General features: G+C 36.1%; 1 protein-coding gene across 2 annotated transcripts in view; it reads right to left on the reverse strand.

Annotated features, from left to right (window-relative positions):
* Nucleotides 1-3,733: 3,733 nt before the first annotated feature.
* Nucleotides 3,734-19,220, reverse strand: part of LOC126818584 (probable cyclin-dependent serine/threonine-protein kinase DDB_G0292550) — a 59,421-nt gene continuing 43,934 nt past the window's right edge. For both annotated transcript variants that reach the window (XM_050546054.2, XM_050546055.2), the window contains 8 exons: nt 13,967-15,696; nt 13,040-13,201; nt 11,564-11,674; nt 9,726-9,876; nt 8,321-8,453; nt 7,720-7,841; nt 6,507-6,692; nt 3,734-5,666 (listed from right to left, as the gene is read on the reverse strand). In XM_050546054.2, the coding sequence (XP_050402011.1) occupies nt 5,524-5,666; nt 6,507-6,692; nt 7,720-7,841; nt 8,321-8,453; nt 9,726-9,876; nt 11,564-11,674; nt 13,040-13,201; nt 13,967-15,696 (2,738 nt within the window). In that variant the 3' untranslated portion in view covers nt 3,734-5,523. The remainder of the gene's footprint in view (nt 5,667-6,506; nt 6,693-7,719; nt 7,842-8,320; nt 8,454-9,725; nt 9,877-11,563; nt 11,675-13,039; nt 13,202-13,966; nt 15,697-19,220) is intronic.

Here is a 19,220-nt window from a genome sequence, read left to right on the forward strand (position 1 = left end):
ATTGATTGACAGGAAAATTCTCATCAGCGTCAATTTCCTGGACAGTTCTGTCATATATTATGACTGTAATGAGAGGCCAATTAAATTGATTGAAAAGGAAAATTCTCATCAGCATCAATTTCCCAAACAGTTCTGTCATATATTATGACTAATGAGAGGTCTGTCTTGTTAACGGATTTAAATATATAATGTCTTAACAACTTACTTAGCCTAAGACACAATATAAACGAAAAGAGGGAATATTCTACTTAATAATGTACAAAAATGTGGATGCAATTCATATAAATAAGACAAATTATGGATGGAATGGTACTAAATATACTTTACGACATCGTTTAGTCCGACAAAAACTCAAAATAAAATTTTGTACAAATATAAAATATTTATAAATATATACAATGGATCATTGGTGACTTCTGCAAGGAATGGATAGGTCCCAGGACTTAATAATGGACAATCAAAGGGACGGAATAATGGACAATTGGAGGGACTAATTAATGGACAGTCAAAGGGATCAGATAATGGACATTCAGAGGGTCTGGATAATGGACAATTGAAGAGACTGAATAATGGGCAGCCAAAGGGTCTGGATAATGAACAGTCATAGGGACTGAATGATGGACAACAGTCAACGGGTCTGGATAATGAACAGTCAAAGAGACTGGAAAATGGAGAGTCAAAGGGACTGGACAATGGACAGTCAGATGATTATGGAGAGTCAAAGGAGCTGGACAATGGACAGTCAGATGATAATGGAGAGTCAAAGGGACTGGATAATTTCATTCCTACTGTTTTTTTGGATGATAAAAAATCCTAATAATGACAAAAGTTTGAATACACTTTGTTAAAACAAGCATGATCCTACCCTACTATGAACCAGGAATCTTGGAATTAAGACATCAGAAATTGAAATCTGTCAATCAATAAATTTGTAGGCTATCGATCAATCTGGTTAAAACACAGATCCTATTTCGTTTCGTTTTTATAGTTCAAAATTTCAAATGGTCTGTCAAATCGATTGTTTGACCTTTTTTGCCCGGAACTGTGGGTAATCCACTAGTAACATCAATGCTGATTGGTTAATCAAATGTCTGTCTTCATAGGTCAAAAGTCGGTCTTTTGGCCCCTGACATGACCTATCGCTATAACTTGTCAGATCTTCATGTAGTGTAGGCCATCGAAAGTATAATAAAACGAAATGAAATATACATCTGTATTTTAATCAGATTGGCTATCAATGTTAGTCCCATAAAGACATGGGTTATGTCAAGTGGACCATGAACCCCATTTGCCTCTCTCTCTGTTTAAAGTTCCAGTAAAAGCTCAAGATATGAAATACAATGAGTTATTTTGTTAGTAAATAATAAATCACAAAATAGATGCTCGTTCCCATAGACTAGGTCACCAAGACACATTGGATATAACAACAAAGACATAATGTTACTTATGTTAGTCTTGGAGACCTAGTCTAAACAACATATAACAAACAGTACAAACAAATAACAAATGTAATTCAACAAAAAAGACATAACGAAATTCTTGAGCCAATCTGAACTTTAATAAAAAATTGCCACTGGGAGGCTGGGATTAAATTGCCGCAAGACAAGACAACTTTATTAGCCCGTGGACCAATAATCCTTGAGTACATTTTTCATCCAAATGAAATACATGATATAAAATACACAAACGATATTAATGTTACAAAACTAATAAGAGTCATAAGCACAATGGTGGACATGGTGGACATTATTATTATTATTATTTATGTACATCTATCAACTAATTCAAACGTTTTATTTTTATATAAAATCAGTTTCTACAATCACAGGGTCGTTATATTGCAATACTTAAAATGTATGAATGGAGGGAGGGAGGTTTATTCGCTGGATGGCACAGTTATAGAAATGAAATGAAATGTTGTTTTATGGCACATCCGCACCAAACGGGTTATAATGCGGCTACATATGGTAATCGATGCGAGACAGACTAGCACACTTGCAGACCATGACCAAAGTTAATCCTTTGGGTAAAGGCGCACATCTCTCTTAGGGGTTTTCTTTTGAAGATTTCTGTGTTGATCAAAGATCAAGTGGCTTTATTCGTCCGATTAGTAACTGTGCTGTCCAATGAAAAAAACCAGGATGGTATAGATGGAGGGATGGCGTTGGACGGTATGTCTTAATAGAAATGTTAAAAATAACTATATCAACATTCACTATATATTTAATTAGTATTGAAATTTAAACATAAAGAGGCAATATCATTCTCATCAAGAAAATAAATGTAGATTCCATTGAAAAATTTTCTGTAGCGTGTTCACAAGCTTTAACAGTAAAAGTCTTAAACGGAAAGATACATTTACACACATATTAACTAGAATTTTAAAAAAAAAATTTCTACAGAAATTTGTACAAGTATATTAACCGATTTCCTACTTTTGGGCCATTTCATTAGCTAAGATTTCAATTCTCAGCCAATAAAAATGCAGAATCTTTAAAAGTATTTTAGTTTAAGTATTTGTGAATAAGACTCCATGGGGATCATAAAAAATGCAATTTTTTTTACTCAATACAAACATTATTCAGATTTTTTTTACTCAATACAAACATTATTCAGATTTGTAACCAAGACTACAAGTATACTAGAGAGGGGTCTCTCTGGCTATATGAGGTATGTCTAAAAATACAACAGAGAACTTGACAATTAGCAACGATGATAGAAATTTGAATAAAACAAGTCAGGCAAGAAATATATTTGTCCAGATTCTAAAATTAGATACCGCAGAATCTAAATCCATCCAGGTAGAAAGGAGTAATATTCCCAACCAAGCAACAATAATTTAAACGTTGATTTTACACTTTTATCCTCTATCTAGTAGAAACTATTCTAATTAATACCCTTTATTTATCACAGAAAACTTGACATATATCGCAATTTTTGTTAAGAATATTGTAAAAAAAAATATCACAAAGGTTTTCAGCAGGATGTAACATATTTCATCTTCACGTCATCAGGAATGAAAGGAAATGGGGTTCAACGTCTTTATTTTTGTGCTTCAGCCAGGCTCATAAAAATAGAAATACTCCATGCAGTATGACAGAATGTTTATTCGTGACAATGTGTAGATGAATGTCTAGCCAAATTTGAATTCTAAGTTTCACCATAAATAGTTACCATATTAATAACGTATTTATATATTACACTACTGGGCTCATATTAAAATGACTTAAATACTATTAGCACTATTCCTTATATTTATCTATCTAACTGGGGGAGAGAATGAAGGGAGGGAGGGGTGCTACTTTATACACTCCCAAAAATGTATTTCTGTTAACCTTTGTACCGACAGAAATTTACATATTGCATGCACAACAATCAAAATACCTCTATCAATAGAATCTAACAGACCCCTGCCCCATTCCCACTCACCCCCAAAAATGCAAACCGACACAATTCAATTTTTTCTAGACAACATCGTTTTAAAAAAAGTTCTTCTTTTTCCTAAAATGTAATTTCAAATTGAATGGCCCTTAATCCCATCGTTTTAAAAAGAGTTCTTCTTTTTCCTAAAATGTAATTTCAAATTGAATGGCCCTTAATCCCATTCAAAAGAGAAAATATATCTATCAGTAATTCACAATTTCTGAGAAGAAAGAAATAGACAAGAGAAAATCATTAGAGTCAAGGTTATTTTTTTCCTAATTTATACTAGTAACAAACTGTGGATATAAAATTGAACGATGTATTATCATATTGTTAATTGACCAGCTTGTACAAAAAAACAAAAAAAAAAAAAATTTTGCAAAGTCGGTCAGATTCTTATTAATCTAAAAACTTTACAGAAATAGAAAAATATAAAATAACAAATAAAAATATAAATTCAGCAATGTAACAAAAAAGGACGGAGACAATTGTTTCTAAACAAGAATAACATTATGGACGGTTTCTTTAATTCTTTAACAAACTATCTGAACTCGAAACAGACTTGTATGGAATACATAACTAGAAATACTTCAATCTGTAATCATTTCAGCGATAAAAAATCGGACAAAGTCATGTAATGACATCTAAATGTTATAAATATCAACAAAAATTGGATCAAGTTAAGTTAATAACAAAAAAAAACACAAAAAAAACCTTTAAATCTCAACAATAAAAATGACAAAGTTAACTTATCAACTAAAAATCCTTTTAAGGATCCTTAATAAATTGGACTATGTAACTTTATAACTAAGAAAAAACCTTTTAAATTTCGATTAATAAATGTACTTGTAAGGGTTTACAATTAAAGATGCATTATGTAAGATTTAGATAGAGAACTGGCCGTTCTTGCTTTAATAATTCCAAAATAGATAATTCAAAATTAATGTTTGAGTTTTTGACAGACTGTTTATTGTTACTTGTTAATCGAGACTCAGCCTCGCTTCTCCATTTTTAAATTAAATCATTAAATGGCAATCTTATTTTAATCTGTTTACATTTGCACCATCCGATGAACTAGAGAGTTGGTTATAGAAATGTCATGTGAATAAATGTCTAAATAATAATTTACATAACATTTGAAGCCAAAATAAAGAAGTGTAATAGTCAGATTTAGCTCTTACATAATGCATCTTTAAATTGCTTAACTGTCTAATGAGAAGAACTATTGAGATACAAATTACTGTAAGGTATATATTTAAGGTAGATAGGTTGCCAGGGAACGGGGAAAATAAAAAAAAATTCATATTAATATACATATTAATGGCAAATATAATGATATGTATTTTACATGAAAACCATGATTCAAAAATAAACAAACAATGACATATTTTGATTTCTAAAACAATATATTTAAGGAGAACACCAGCCTTTGTAGTTTTTTTTTATATATTTCATTCAATATCTAATATTAATATTATTTCACCCATGCACACCCAAAAATACAATTATTTTGAATATAATTACAAAATAACCATATTGTATATGATGTCATGAGAGGAACTGTCCATCATTGTAAATAAACAAAACAATTAAAAAAATCAGCAATGACTGGTGTTGTCCTTTAAAACTATCCTTGATCTTCCCTTCTAGGAAGGCATTGATTAATAAAATGGAGTTAAACCTTTGATTTGGGTAAAAAATACAGGTCAATTTGATCTGTTATTTCGATTAAAGCCACATTCCATTAAATTATTATTTCAGCAATTTTAGTCTTATTTCCTTTTTTCAAAACTAAAACCATCCGTATACCTAAATTTTTAATTTTAGACAGGTATCCAATTTGCAAAATAAATTGACACATAAAATTTAATTACAGTAATCATTTTATTTTTTACCCAAATCAAAAAGCTCATGTTGTTTAACCATAAAACTATTAAGCCATTGCTATATGAAATGATGATGAAATTAGCACTATGTAGACAACCATTACAATCTATATAATTTAATAATATATGCGCATATTAATTAATATTATAAAAATAATAAAAAAATGATAATAATAAATGATAATTGATATTAATGTAGCACTTTGTTTGTTTTCTAGGATGTTCCTTCTGCGTAGACAGGAGCCGATGTTCGGCTGTTGCTATTTTCAACAGCGGTCATCTGCAAATATTGTTGTAGATTCGCCTCATCAGCACCAAATGATTCAATGGGTTGAACCTGTGTAGGATCCATAAAACCTGAAAGAGTTGATAAATAGATATACTTGAAGGAGATGAGACTATGAGAGATAGAGAAATGTGGTTTAATGTCCACTCAACACAAACTGGTTCATTTTGGGACTAACATGACACAATTTTATAAAATTAATTTGAGAGAGAGAGAGAGAGAGAGAGAGAGAGAGAGAGAGAGAGGGGGGGGGGGGGGTAATGTCCACTCAACCCAACCTTGTCATTTTGGGACTAACATGATACAATTTTTTAAAAATAATCTGAGAAAGAGATAGGGTGAAAAGGAGAAAGAGGTTTAAAGTCAACACAAACTAAACTAAGTCTCATTTTTGGACTAACGTATTTATTAAAATAATTTGCTCTGGTTGTAGGGAGCTTTAGTAGTGGGAGGAACACAGAGAAAACACACGAGGTTGGAAAGGCGACACTACTACTTATCACGTACAGACTTGGGTTTAAAACCATGCCACTTGACTCAATGACAGACCTTATGATCTAAAGCATATTCTTTAGACCACTGAACTACCCAATTCCTAGGAAATGGGTTTAAATTTATTGTCTTCTGCACCAACTAGGCTATTAAAGATGGACATAAGCTTGAGAGATATTTTGCCCTGACAGTGGTCGCTACAACCAACTGTTCTTCCAAGTGTCAGGACGTCTTCATTAGCCCAGTCGGAACTGAACAGTAAGACGTTAAACACCATTTTAGTGTCAGGGAATCTTTTAACGTGCTGCCAGTGATTTAGTTTAAAAACATGTTTTTTCGTTCTGGTAAATAAATTCAGGCCCAAGGGAACTCAAGTAGTGAAGCTGACAAGGAATTTCAAAATATTTAAATATAATTACCTTGTTGTTGATTAAAGTTGTTCATGTCAAACTGGTTGTTATAGTGATATGATTGATAGTTACTATAGTTACGTTCAGCTTGCACTATTCCCATTCTACAACTATTAGTAGTAGCGTAGGCGTTATTACTAGGTATAAACGAACTACGTGGAGCAGCACTATATGCTTGATATGTGTTTGGCATTTCTGAAATAAAACAGATTAGATTATTGTGTTAAAACTAGCAAATCAATATAAACAAGCCAACTCTGTGGACGATGTCTGCTCAAATCAATCCCAAAATAAATATAAGACACTCATTAACTCATTACACATTTTATCTTTTTGAAATGCAAACAATCAATCAAATTGAATAGATTTATAATGTCATGATTACCTCCCTTGGTTTTACTGATAATCAAGCCAACATAAAGGATGATGTGAGGGTGGCAACAAAATGAAATGAAATGAAATGAAATGGAGTTTAACGTCCTACTGTTCTGCTCCTAACTTGGGCTAATGAAGACGGGCATACGCCATACAGTGTGCTATGAGGGAAATTTTGCCCGGACAGCGGCACTACGGCCTACTCTTATATCGAATTCAAACTGCCAAGGGATCTTTTACGTGCACGCCAATGTGTACACGGGACCTCGGTTTTTCGTCCTATCCGAATGACTAGACAGCTTTCCTTTTCAGCCCCTGCGTCCTGCATCACTGACAAGGGAGAACCACACCGGAAAATCTGGATGAACTTTCTCGGCCAATGCAGGGATCGAACACCCGACCTCCAGGCTAGCGAGTTAGCGTCTTACCCACTTAGCCACGTGATCCCCGGGTGGCAACAAGGGTTAATCAGCTCCTGCTTGCCACCATCCACATCGTTCTGATAAGGTTACATTATTTATTAGTGAAGTCGGGGCGAGAATGGCAATTGGGGCCCTTGTTGTCCTACCGTCAATCAGTGCATAATCACTCTATGTATCGACCCTGTCTAGATCGGGGTAAAGGTGGCAACATGGGTAATCTACCACCTGCCCACCACCATTGCAGTGGTTGTGAATTCCTTTCTCGTTCTTCCATTCCTACTCTATGCTGGACAACTGGATCCTCTGGCAAGTTTCTTAGGAAACATTTATCAGCGATATCACCCTCAGTGGAAGTAGACATTAACCCCCACGTGGGACTAACTGAATTAAATTTTGTGTCTATAGAAAAGTATAAATAAGTATACCTTGATTGTAAGTATAATTATATCCAGCCATGTTCATACTAGGTTGTGGTAGAGTCTGCTGTTGTATAGGTGGAAGTGGTCTCGGACTCAATAAACTATTATTAGGTGAATAACCTCCCATGCTGAAATAAATATACAAATTAGAATTTTACCCCTGAAAATTAAACTATTATCCAGCCTAGAAATGTTCAAAACTAGTTTAACCAGCGGCTGCCAGGCAAGATACGGCCACATTTTGCAAAAGATGGATCAATAACAAGCTAAACAAAATTAGAATTTTACCCCTGAACATTAAACTATCATCCAGCCTAGAAACGTTCAAAACTAGTTTAAAAACTCATCTATTTATGGCCTATTATGGCACTCAGATTGTGTAGTGCCTTGAGCATGCATACAAGCATGGAACTGTCCATGGTATAAATGTACATAAGATGCGTAACGCTTGGGGACCATTTTCTGGCCCATGTCTCGATAGTAATTGTAGCGTCTAGAGTTTTAACAAGAAATTTTAGACAGACACATCGACGAGAGAAAGTAAGACCACATTAAAATGTGAGCATATAAAAATATTCAATTATATTTTTAAAAATTTCAAACCTACTTTTCAGGGCCTTCCTCTACTACACTCAATCCTGTATTCATCGGGCTGCCATGACTACCGTGCATACTAACAGGAGATGGTTGGCTACTCAAACTACCACAGCGACTTGAGTGACTACTACTAAAATTAAATACTGAAAAAAATATAAACAATTTATATAATTTGTATTTATAAATATACATAAATAATCTACGTATTTTACAAGAATACCAACTTAAAGTTCTGATTCGCCATTTTAAGCAATATATGAATCACTTGCAAACTACAATATTGTGACATATTAATCTCTAATAGGAATATCAGTCCATTGATGGTTCAATTTCGTTCAGTATTTACATGTGGAATATTGAAATTTCATCCAATAAGCTTGCCACCATTTTGTAATCCATGAAAATTAATGATAGGCCTGTTTTAAATTTGATTGAATCCAAGCTGGGACATTATCTAGCGTTAGTATGTTGATATTGTTTTCTTAATTAAATATTAAATAATCAGTCTGAGTACATATTAGCGCAGATTAAGGTGTGAGAAATTTGATATTTGCATGAAAAATGCCAATGGTGCATCCTTACTCGAAGACAAAATTTATTCGAACATATATTGTGGCAGTTGTTTGAGAGAGAGAGAGAAATGGAGTTTAACGTCCACTCAACACAAACTAGGTCATTTCGGGACTAACATATGGTTTAATTTTATTTACATAATTCGCTTGCGCTAAGGGGTCTTTTGCAGTGGGAGGAAACCGGAGGACCTGGAGAAAACCCACGAGGTTGGACAGGCGACCCTACTCCTTGCCACTCCTTCGAAACCACGCCGGTCGACTCAATGACAGACTGTATGATACAGTTGTTTGATAATACCCCTTCATCATTAACAGCTTGATCCAGTGTTGAAATGGGTCATCAAGCCTTGGCAGTATTGTTCGTAAAAGTTATTTCTTAGTCTATATACTTTTGTTTACTGCATTAATTAGACCCAGACCATGAACTTACAAGCATTTGATGTCCACTCGACTAGTAATAACTTACCAGGAGGATACATGTCTGCCATAGAGGAACTCGGTAGACAACTTACCTGGATGATACATGTCTACTATAGAGGAAGTGAAGTTGGTAGACAACTTACCTGGAGGATACATGTCTGCTATAGAGGAACTCAGTAGACAACTTACCTGAAGGATACATGTCTGCTATAGAGAAACTTGGTAGACAACTTACCTGGAGGATACATGTCTGCTATAGAGGAACTTGGTAGACAACTTACCTGGAGGATACATGGTTACTATAGAGGAACTCAGTAGACAACTTACCTAAAAGATACATGTCTACTATAGAGGAACTTGGTAGACAACTAACCTGGAGGATACATACATGTCTGCTTTAGAGAAACTTGGTAGACAACTTACCTGGAGGATACATGTCTGCTATAGAAGAATGTGGTGATCTTCCCATGCAACTATCTGTGTGATCCATGGGTGAACCGTTTGATCGTAGCTGATGTATCTTTAAACAATCCTTTAATACATCTGGTTGGCTCATATCAACTTCTGTCTTTAACTGAAACAATAAAAGTGGTTGTGAAAGAAGTGGTATACAGTTTTTAGAACACCTGTTATCACTTCTCATTATCAGAAAAGTTGACATGTTTGGGCATGTTTTGTACACCAACCAGGCTGATGAAGACAGGCATATGCCATGCAGCATACTCACAGGACCTTAGGTTTTCGTCCCATCCAAACATGTTAGACATGTCGCCCACACAACTCCATTCATTAAACATAGCATGGGCCTTTAATGTGTATTGTGAATGTGACTTAAATGTGTATTAGGCCACAAGAATTTTAATGTTTGTTCTTCAGGAACACATAATATTTCTTAGAGAAAATAAACCAATATTTTTCAAATTTTAAACAGAACATTGTTCACGAGCCTTGAGTTGCTAATAATTGATCAAGAACAAGTACAGAGGCAGGCAGTTCAATCACAAATTCAAAATATGTTTTTTGATAGATATATACATCCACCCTACATGGGCTGGTTTTAGGGAGGTAGATATGCAGTGACTGGATGTATAAATTGATAAAGTCCATCTTTAACCCCTTTTCTCCAATATCAAGATTATTCAGTCACATTTTGTGGGGTAGTAGTACTGACACAACTATCAATTAAATTGATTTGGCTTTATTATCAGATGTGTGAAGTGTGAGTGGGATAAGATCTATGTAAGTGGGATAAGATCTGTGAATGGTACATGTAATTACCATTACACAGTAAAAATAATACTCTGCTTTTTCTGAGTTTTTTTGTTTACATAGTAACTGTTTAAACATGAAAACCTGGCATTTACTAAGTGTTTTAATCTGAATCACCTACATAAATCATTCTCTATTATACCAGTGACAATAAATCAAGTATATACAGGCTGCCTTGATGTCGCAGACTACACTAATTTAAAGAGACACAGTCACTTTTAGCCAGGGAATTGAATGGAAGGCAAATGAAATGAAATGAGGTTTAAAGTCCTACTGTTTTACTCCTACTGGGATAATGGAGACGGGTATATGCCATGCAGTGTGCTATGAAGGAAATTTTGCCTGGACAGCAGCGCAAAGGATTACTCTGATCTTGAATACCAACTGTGTGGGGGGCTTGGATGGCCGAATGGTTAGCACATGCGCGCTGCATCATAAGGTCTGTCATTGAGTCAACTGGCGTGGTTTCGATTGCCCGGTTGTACGTGACAAGGAGTAGGGTCGCCTGTCCAACCTTGTGGGTTTTCTCTGGGTCCTCCGGTTTCCTCCCACTGCTAAAGACCCCTATGCGCAAGCGAATTATTGAAATAAAATTGCACCATGTGTTAGTCCCAAAATGACCTAGTTTGTGTCAATTGGACCTTAAACCCCATATCCCTCTCTCTCTCTCTGTGTCCTACATCACTGACATCACTGGTGGTGTAAAGTTTCACAAGACATTACTTTGATTTTTAGGATTTTAATTCAGTGTTCTTCGAATTCCAACTGTATGTGCATGTATAGCAGTATTTCAAATTATTTTTATAAATATGCCAATAAAAGGTTTTACACAAAAACTATAACTTTATTTATTGTTTAAGGGTAAATTCTTTGAACTTCTAATTTTATATGTATGTAAAAATGACTGACAGGTCAAGTTCTCTAACTGGTCATTTTTACTTTAAATCAGACAAGATTTGTAAATATGAGTAAAATGACTGCCCTGCTCTTACCTTTTTCTTCTGTTGTTGATCTTTCTGTGTGTGATTTTTAGTGTGTTTACGTAATGAACTGGGATCGGTATATCGTTTGGTGCAACCAGCAACTTGACAAGCATACGGTTTCTGAAACATTCAACAGAATAAAACTAATGTTCCTTTAAAATTTCCAGCCATCGTCAAATAAAATGAAATGAAATTTAACGTGCTGTTAAATTTGAAGGAAATTTTCCCCAGACAGCAGTACCAGAGGCTACTCACACTTTGATTTCAGGCATAGGATCGATGCTTTTCCTTGCCAGACCCTAAGTCATGCACAAATGAGAAGGTGAAGCCATACTCATCGAGCCACTTTGGCTCCCAAACATAAATGAAGTATTAATAATACAGGGCTATAGACAGTCTAGGTCCCAAACCATCATGGCTTCCCAGTATTAATTATACAGGGCTACAGACAGTCTAGATGCCAAACGTCTGTGGCTCCCAAACTTAAATGAAGTATAAACAATACAGGCCTATAGACAGTCTAGCTCCCAAATCATCATGGCTTCCAATCTTAAATAAAGTATTAATTATACAGGGCTATAGACAGTCTAGCTCCCAAACCATCATGGCTTCCAAGCTTAAATGAAGGATTAATAATACACGGCTATAGACAGTTTAGATCCCATAATACACAGCTATAGACAGTCTATGTCCCAAACCATCATGATTCCCAAAATAAAGTATTAATAATATAGGGCTATAGGACAATCTAGGTCCCAAACCATCGTGGCTCCTAAACTTAAATGAAGGATTAATAATACACAGCAATAGACTGTCTAGATCCCAAACCATCATGACTCCCAAGCTTAAATGAAGGATTAATAATACACAGCAATAGACTGTCTAGATCCCAAACCATCATGACTCCCAAGCTTAATTGAAGGATTAATAATACACAGCAATAGACTGTCTAGATCCCAAACCATCATGACTCCCAAGCTTAAATGAAGGATTAATAATACACAGCAATAGACTGTCTAGATCCCAAACCATCATGACTCCCAAGCTTAATTGAAGGATTAATAATACACAGCAATAGACTGTCTAGATCCCAAACCATAATGACTCCCAAGCTTAAATGAAGGATTAATAATACACAGTAATAGACAGTCTAGATCCCAAACCATCATGACTCCCAAGCTTAAATGAAGAATTAATAATATAGGGCTATAGACAATCTAGATCCCAAACCACTGTGGCTCCCAAACTTAAATAAAGTATTAATAATATAGGCCTATAGACAATCTAGGTCCCAAACCACTGTGGCTCCCAAACTTAAATAAAGTATTAATAATATAGGCCTATAGACGGTCTAGGTCCCAAACCACAGTGGCCTCCAAACTTAACTATATAGTATTTTAATACTATATAGTTAAGTTTGGAGGCCATTACATAGGGCTATAGACAGTATACATCCCAAGTCCTGTTGTTTACATATAAACTTACCGTGTCTAAATGAGTGCGTTGATGCTTTGCTCTGTCAGACGAATTACTAAAAGCTTTGGGACAATTTTTATATGTGCATAAATATGGCCGCTCTCCCGTGTGGGACCTCAAATGTATCTTTAAATTCTCCAAGCGTGAAAAAGCCTTGGTACAATTCTCAAACTGTAAAGAAACAAAAAATAGGAAATCATTCTAATAAGAATATTAAACTTAAACTACAAGCCACTGCCCATCTATGCAAGACCGAGGAGAGGGATGGGGTGGGGAGCTGCCAGTATATGAAGCCCAATAGGGTACCCATAAATATCTATTTAATTTTTTTTTGTCAGCATGTTCTACTCTGGCTACCCTGGGGTCAATTTAGAAACCTTATTTTTTTGCATAGACCTTAGTACTCCTCACACAGTTCCTGTATGGGTCCTCAAAATTTGTTTTGGTCCAGCACTCTACACTCAGCAGAGCTTTCAATTCAAAACTTTGCAGCAGTCAGTAAATTTTTGATATATATTATGTTTATGTTACTTATTTTATCCAAAGAATGGGATATATCTAGTTTGTTTGTTTGTTTGTTCCACCTAGGGTGATATCGCAGATTATCACTATTTAGAATTTTCCAATTTTTGTATGGATTTTGATGTGATTTCACTGACAGGTAAGTTGACAAATGCCAGCCAGTCAATTTTAGTGACAAACTGTGAAACAAGAACCATGTTATTCATCTTTAACATCCGTACAAGAACCTTTATCTCGTTAAGAATTATTTTTGTTCAAATCTGGTTATATTAAAGGGAATGGGATCTTAATTACCCTATTTCCTACCAGGATTTCTTTTGAACCAATTCTGGCATCTGGTTGGTTCATTTAAAAATGGCTTCAGCACGTTTATGATAGCGGAAATATTCAATAAAATATGAATCAGTTACTTACTGTACATTTATTCGGCTTCTCCCCAGAATGAACTCGCATGTGTATCAAGAGTTTGTAGCGGGCGTTAAATGGTTTGTAACGTCGTGTGCAACCCTGCCAGAAACATGTAAAATCATCCCCTTTACGCTGGTCTATGTGCATCTTTTCAATATGGCGGACAAGTTCCTCGATCTCTTTAAACATTGAGCTACAATTAGCCCACAGACAAGTGTGTTTTTCTTCTCCGTTTTCATCGTCCGTAAATTCATTTTTGATTGACAGAGCTTTGGAAGTTGGTATGTTTGCTATGAAATTCTCCATGGATTGTTGCTGGGTTGCCAGTGTGGCTTGTTGCTGCAATTGCTGCTGTTGTTGTTCAACAGCCTGATTGTATGAAGGTGGAGGTCGAATTGGCAGATGCATCCCGTTTATAGAACCAGCCGGTCCCGAGCCCATTTGATGCATGCCTCTGTTCATAGCACTACTTAGATTGTTCAGAGCACCGTTCATTCTCATATTGTTCATACCACTGCCGTCCATGCCAGAACAATTCATGGTGGAATTGTTCATGCCATTACTGTTCATAGAATTATTCATGGTTGGATTGTTCATGGTACGGTTGTTCATACCAGAATTGTTCATGGTTGGATTGTTCATGGTACAGTTGTTCATACCAGAATTGTTCATGGTACGGTTGTTCATACCATTATTGCTCATGGTTGTACTTACAGCATTGTTCATGTACTGTGGCATGTGATGCTGAACACCAGAATGTTGCATCTGGATATCAAAATGTCCGTTCTGATAATTCTGTTCCATCAAAAGGTTTTCGTTATAAGGAGCGACACATTGGTTACTCATCAGATCGACGTATCCGCCATTACACTCTGGCACATAGTTATAACTGTTGGCATTCTCGTGGCGGTTACAGTTGTTGGTCGTGAAGTGTGATTGGGAGAAGCGATGTCCACCGGAGCCATTATTGGAGTAGGGACTATTCCTTGCCGACAAATGAGAAAAGGAACCAGTTGGCTGAATGGGCTGGGGTGAGGTACTGAGAGAGGAGCTCCGTGATCCGCCCATCAACGACGTGGGCGAATAGCGAATAACTTGGGTGATATCCATGTAATCGGATACAGATGGTGAAATGGACAATGCCCTCTTCTGAGCGTGCCTGTGACCTCCATTTGCTGAGTTCCGCGAACTTGTAGTGTACATGGAAGTGGTTGTGTATATAGAGATATCTGCCTGGGATGGAGACAGATTGCTGACACTTCCTTGGTACTGAGATATAGAACTGCCATTTTGTCCAAACTGATCCATTTCACTACCAGCAATGGATCCTGGGCCCGGTCCCTGTCCGTTTGGTGTGACTGAAGGTAGGGGCTTATAATGGGTCCAATCAGTTTGTTTGGGTAGCGCTGGCTCCAGAAAAACATTTTTCTCACTTGTTGTCGGTCGACTGAGCGCAGCTTCTGATGTTGATAACGAATTGCGTCGTTCAGATTGGGCTGTGGATAAACTCACTCGGGGACTATCTCCTGATTGAATACTGGATATTTCACTCGGGGTTGGGGTGACGGTTTGTAAATGCTGATTAGGTAATGGAAGTTGAATGTAAGATGACTTAGAATTATGATGATAATCTGATGTGCTTGTATTATTTGATCCGTTGTTAGAGACATTTCTTGGTGTGTGGGCGTTTCCAAGTCCAAAGCACTGAAAACTAGCCAATGCATTTTGTCGATTATCTGAAAAGAGAGAAAAAAAACCTCTTTTAAATTGTTTTGAAAGCAGTATTGAAAAGCAATCTCGCAGCTTTTATTATTTGGGGTTTATATGAGAAATGAAGCCAAGCCCTAAGAATTGCTAAAATAGTATCACAATCCCAGAAAACCCTTTCAAAACTATAAGGGCGGTCAGTAGGGGTTCACTAAATATATTTACTTGAATGATCTCAGTTGGTGAGTTTTATACTTAACCAAAGACTGCTGGTTTATGAAACAGAAATGTAAAGTCAAGTGAAGTCCATTTTGAAGTCCTACCATTTTAGGGGCATAAAAATTATACATAACGTACAGTACACCGGGATCCAGTAACATACAAACCAGTGGGCAAATGGGATCCAATAACATACAATCAAGTGGCCAAATGGGATCCCACAAATAACATAGAGTACAGTGGGCGATTGGGAACCAATGGTTAACACACAATACAGTGGGCAAGTGGGACTACATGATTAACATACAATACAGTGGGCGGATGGAGTCCCATGATTGACATACAATACAGTGGCCAAGAGGGATCCAACAAATAACAGAGTACAGTGGGTGAGTGGGATCCTGTGGTTAACATAGAATACAGTGGGCAAGTGGGAACCAATGGTTATACAATACAGGGGGCGAGTGGGATACTACAAATAACATATAGTTCAGTGGGCGAGTGGGATACTACAAATAACATATAGTTCAGTGGGCGAGTGGGATACTACAAATAACATATAGTTCAGTGCACAAGTGGGGAATGGGGATAACACATATAACATATAGTACAGTGGGCAAGTGGACACCACAAATAACATGTACAGTGGGCAAGTGGGACACTACAAATAACATTGTACAGTGGGCGAGTGGGACACTAGTGGGCAAGTGGGACTCTATAAATAACATAGAGTACAGTGGGCAAGAGGGATATCACAAACAACATATAGTACAGTGGGCAAGTGGACACAACAAATAACATGTACAGTGGACAAGTGGGACACTACAAATAACATTGTACAGTGGGCGAGTGGGACACTAGTGGGCAAGTGGGACTCTATAAATAACATAGAGTACAGTGGTCAAGTGGGATATCACAAACAACATATAGTACAGCGGGCGAGTGGGATTAAGAAAGAATTTCTACTCCTGTCTATCTACCTCCTATGATAAGAGTATTTTTATAATAAATTATTGTATGAGTGTGTGTGTTATATTGTAAGAAGACAGTTTATCTGTATTTTATGTTTGTTTATTGTTTAAAATGTTTATATAGTACAACATGTGATAACAAGAATTCATATACTAACATTATATAAACATACATAGGAATGTCTGGAATGGTCAGCATACAAATACATTTTACTTGAGGAATGAAATTGGCTTTAAATTTAACATCCTTCTGATCATGCAATGAAGGAAATTCTGCCCGGACGGCTGGCCTTCTGTCTACTCTTTGATGAATTCCAATATGTAGACAGGACCTGGTTGATTTTTTTGTCCCATCAAAATGACTAGAGGCTGTTCTTTGCCAGGAGATAATACAACACCGTACAAATATATCTATTACGGAATTAAATAGGGTTTACTTTTCTGCACCAACTGGGCTAGATGAAGAATGGTAAATGGGTATAATACATACTATGAGGGGGATTTTACGTGCAACACAGTGTCTAGAGTCTAGACAGGACTTCATTTTTGTGTTCCATCCGTACCACTAGACACTGTAGGCCTATCAGGAAATCCATCCTACTTCATTGATGGGAAAGAGAGAGAGAGAGATGGGGTTTAACGTCCACTCGACACAAACTAGGTCATTTCGGGACTAACACATGGTTCAATTTTATTTCAATAACTCACTTGCGTGTAGGGGTCTTTAGCAGTGGGAGGAAACCGGAGGACACAGAGAAAACCCACGAGGTTGGACAGGCGACCGTACTCATTGTCACGTACAACCGGGGAATTGAAACCACGCCAGTTGACTCAATGACAGACCGTATGATACAGCGCGCGCGTGCTAATCATTCGGCCATCCACCCCCCCTCATTAATGGGAAATACTATGAGAAACTTTAAAGTGCCATGTTGGTCTGTGAGTCGAAAAACTGATATTTCACTTCATTAATGGATATTATTTGGGACAGCGCTCATTTTTTTTCTAATTTGTTTGAGTGGGTTAATTTCAATTTAATATTCCTGTATAGCGAAAATTATAATGTTCTAGAAACCACATGCCCAAATATGAAAATGAGATGGCAAGTCCAAATAAAGATTGACTTTCAATGAAGTCTCAACATACCAAGATACCTAATCATGACATTCCTTTCATTTTTCAAATAAAATGAGTCAGAAACTGTAAAAATCACCATTTTGTTGTTTTCGACAAATAATTAAAACCTGAAGTGTTATGTAGCACGTTGACATAAAAATTACACAGCGCTAATACACAGGTGATGAATAATAAACGACGAAGTGTTATAAAATAAAATATTGATGAATGTCTCGTTAAAGGCTCAATATAAAACTAATAAAATGGACATCAAAGATGGTGATAAAATTTTTATAACTTCTGATATTGACAATGTCTGATAAACAGGTGCTTAATATGTACACATTCAACATTAAATCATTAAAGGGAAACGAAATCGGGGTTTAATGTCCTACTTTTCTGCACCATGTGCAACTGGGCTAATGAAATTTGGTATAGATGTACGTTATACTGTGTGCTGTTAGGGGGATTTTGCCAACACAGAGGCATTTCAAAATACTCTTCATTGAATTTTAACTGTCAAACTGTATCTATAAAGTGTAATATCTGGCAAAAACTGTATCTTGAAAGTGTTAAACAAGGCATAGAAATCAAATGGGATTTAACGTCCTAATGGGCATACGCCATACAGTGTGTTATGAGGGGAATTTTTGCCCACACAGCAGCGTTTCCCAATAGTCTTCATCTAATTCCAATTGTGAGCTGTTATAAAAAGACATAGACCATATCGTTAAAGTGTAAAATCATGGTATATTGACCGTATCTTTAAAGTGTTATATCTTGGTACAAATTGTATCTTTAAAGTGTAATATCTAGGTGTAGACTGTATCTTTTAAGAGTTATATCTACCACAAAGTGTAATATCTAGGTATAGACCATATCTTTAAAGTGTGATATCTACTACAAATATCCAGGAGACCGTATATTTAAAGCGTTATCTAAAGACATATTAAGTTTATTATTACAAGGTATAGACAATGTCTTTAAAGTGTTGGGGTGGGGGGATGGGCGAATAGTTATAACGTGTGCGCATAAGAACATAAGGTTTGTAATTGAGTCAAGTAGCATGGTTTTGATTCCTCGCTTGTACGTGACAAAGAGTAATGCCCAACCTCATGGGTTTTCTCTCACAACCAAAGACATCTACGCAAAATGAATTATAGAAATAAAATTAAACCATATGTTAGTCATGAAATGACCTATTTTTTGTCGAGTGGCCGATAGACCCCATTTCTCTCTCTCTTTAA

Source organism: Patella vulgata, chromosome 4 (assembly GCF_932274485.2).
Source record: "Patella vulgata chromosome 4, xgPatVulg1.2, whole genome shotgun sequence".
Taxonomy (NCBI): Eukaryota; Metazoa; Mollusca; class Gastropoda; family Patellidae; genus Patella; species Patella vulgata.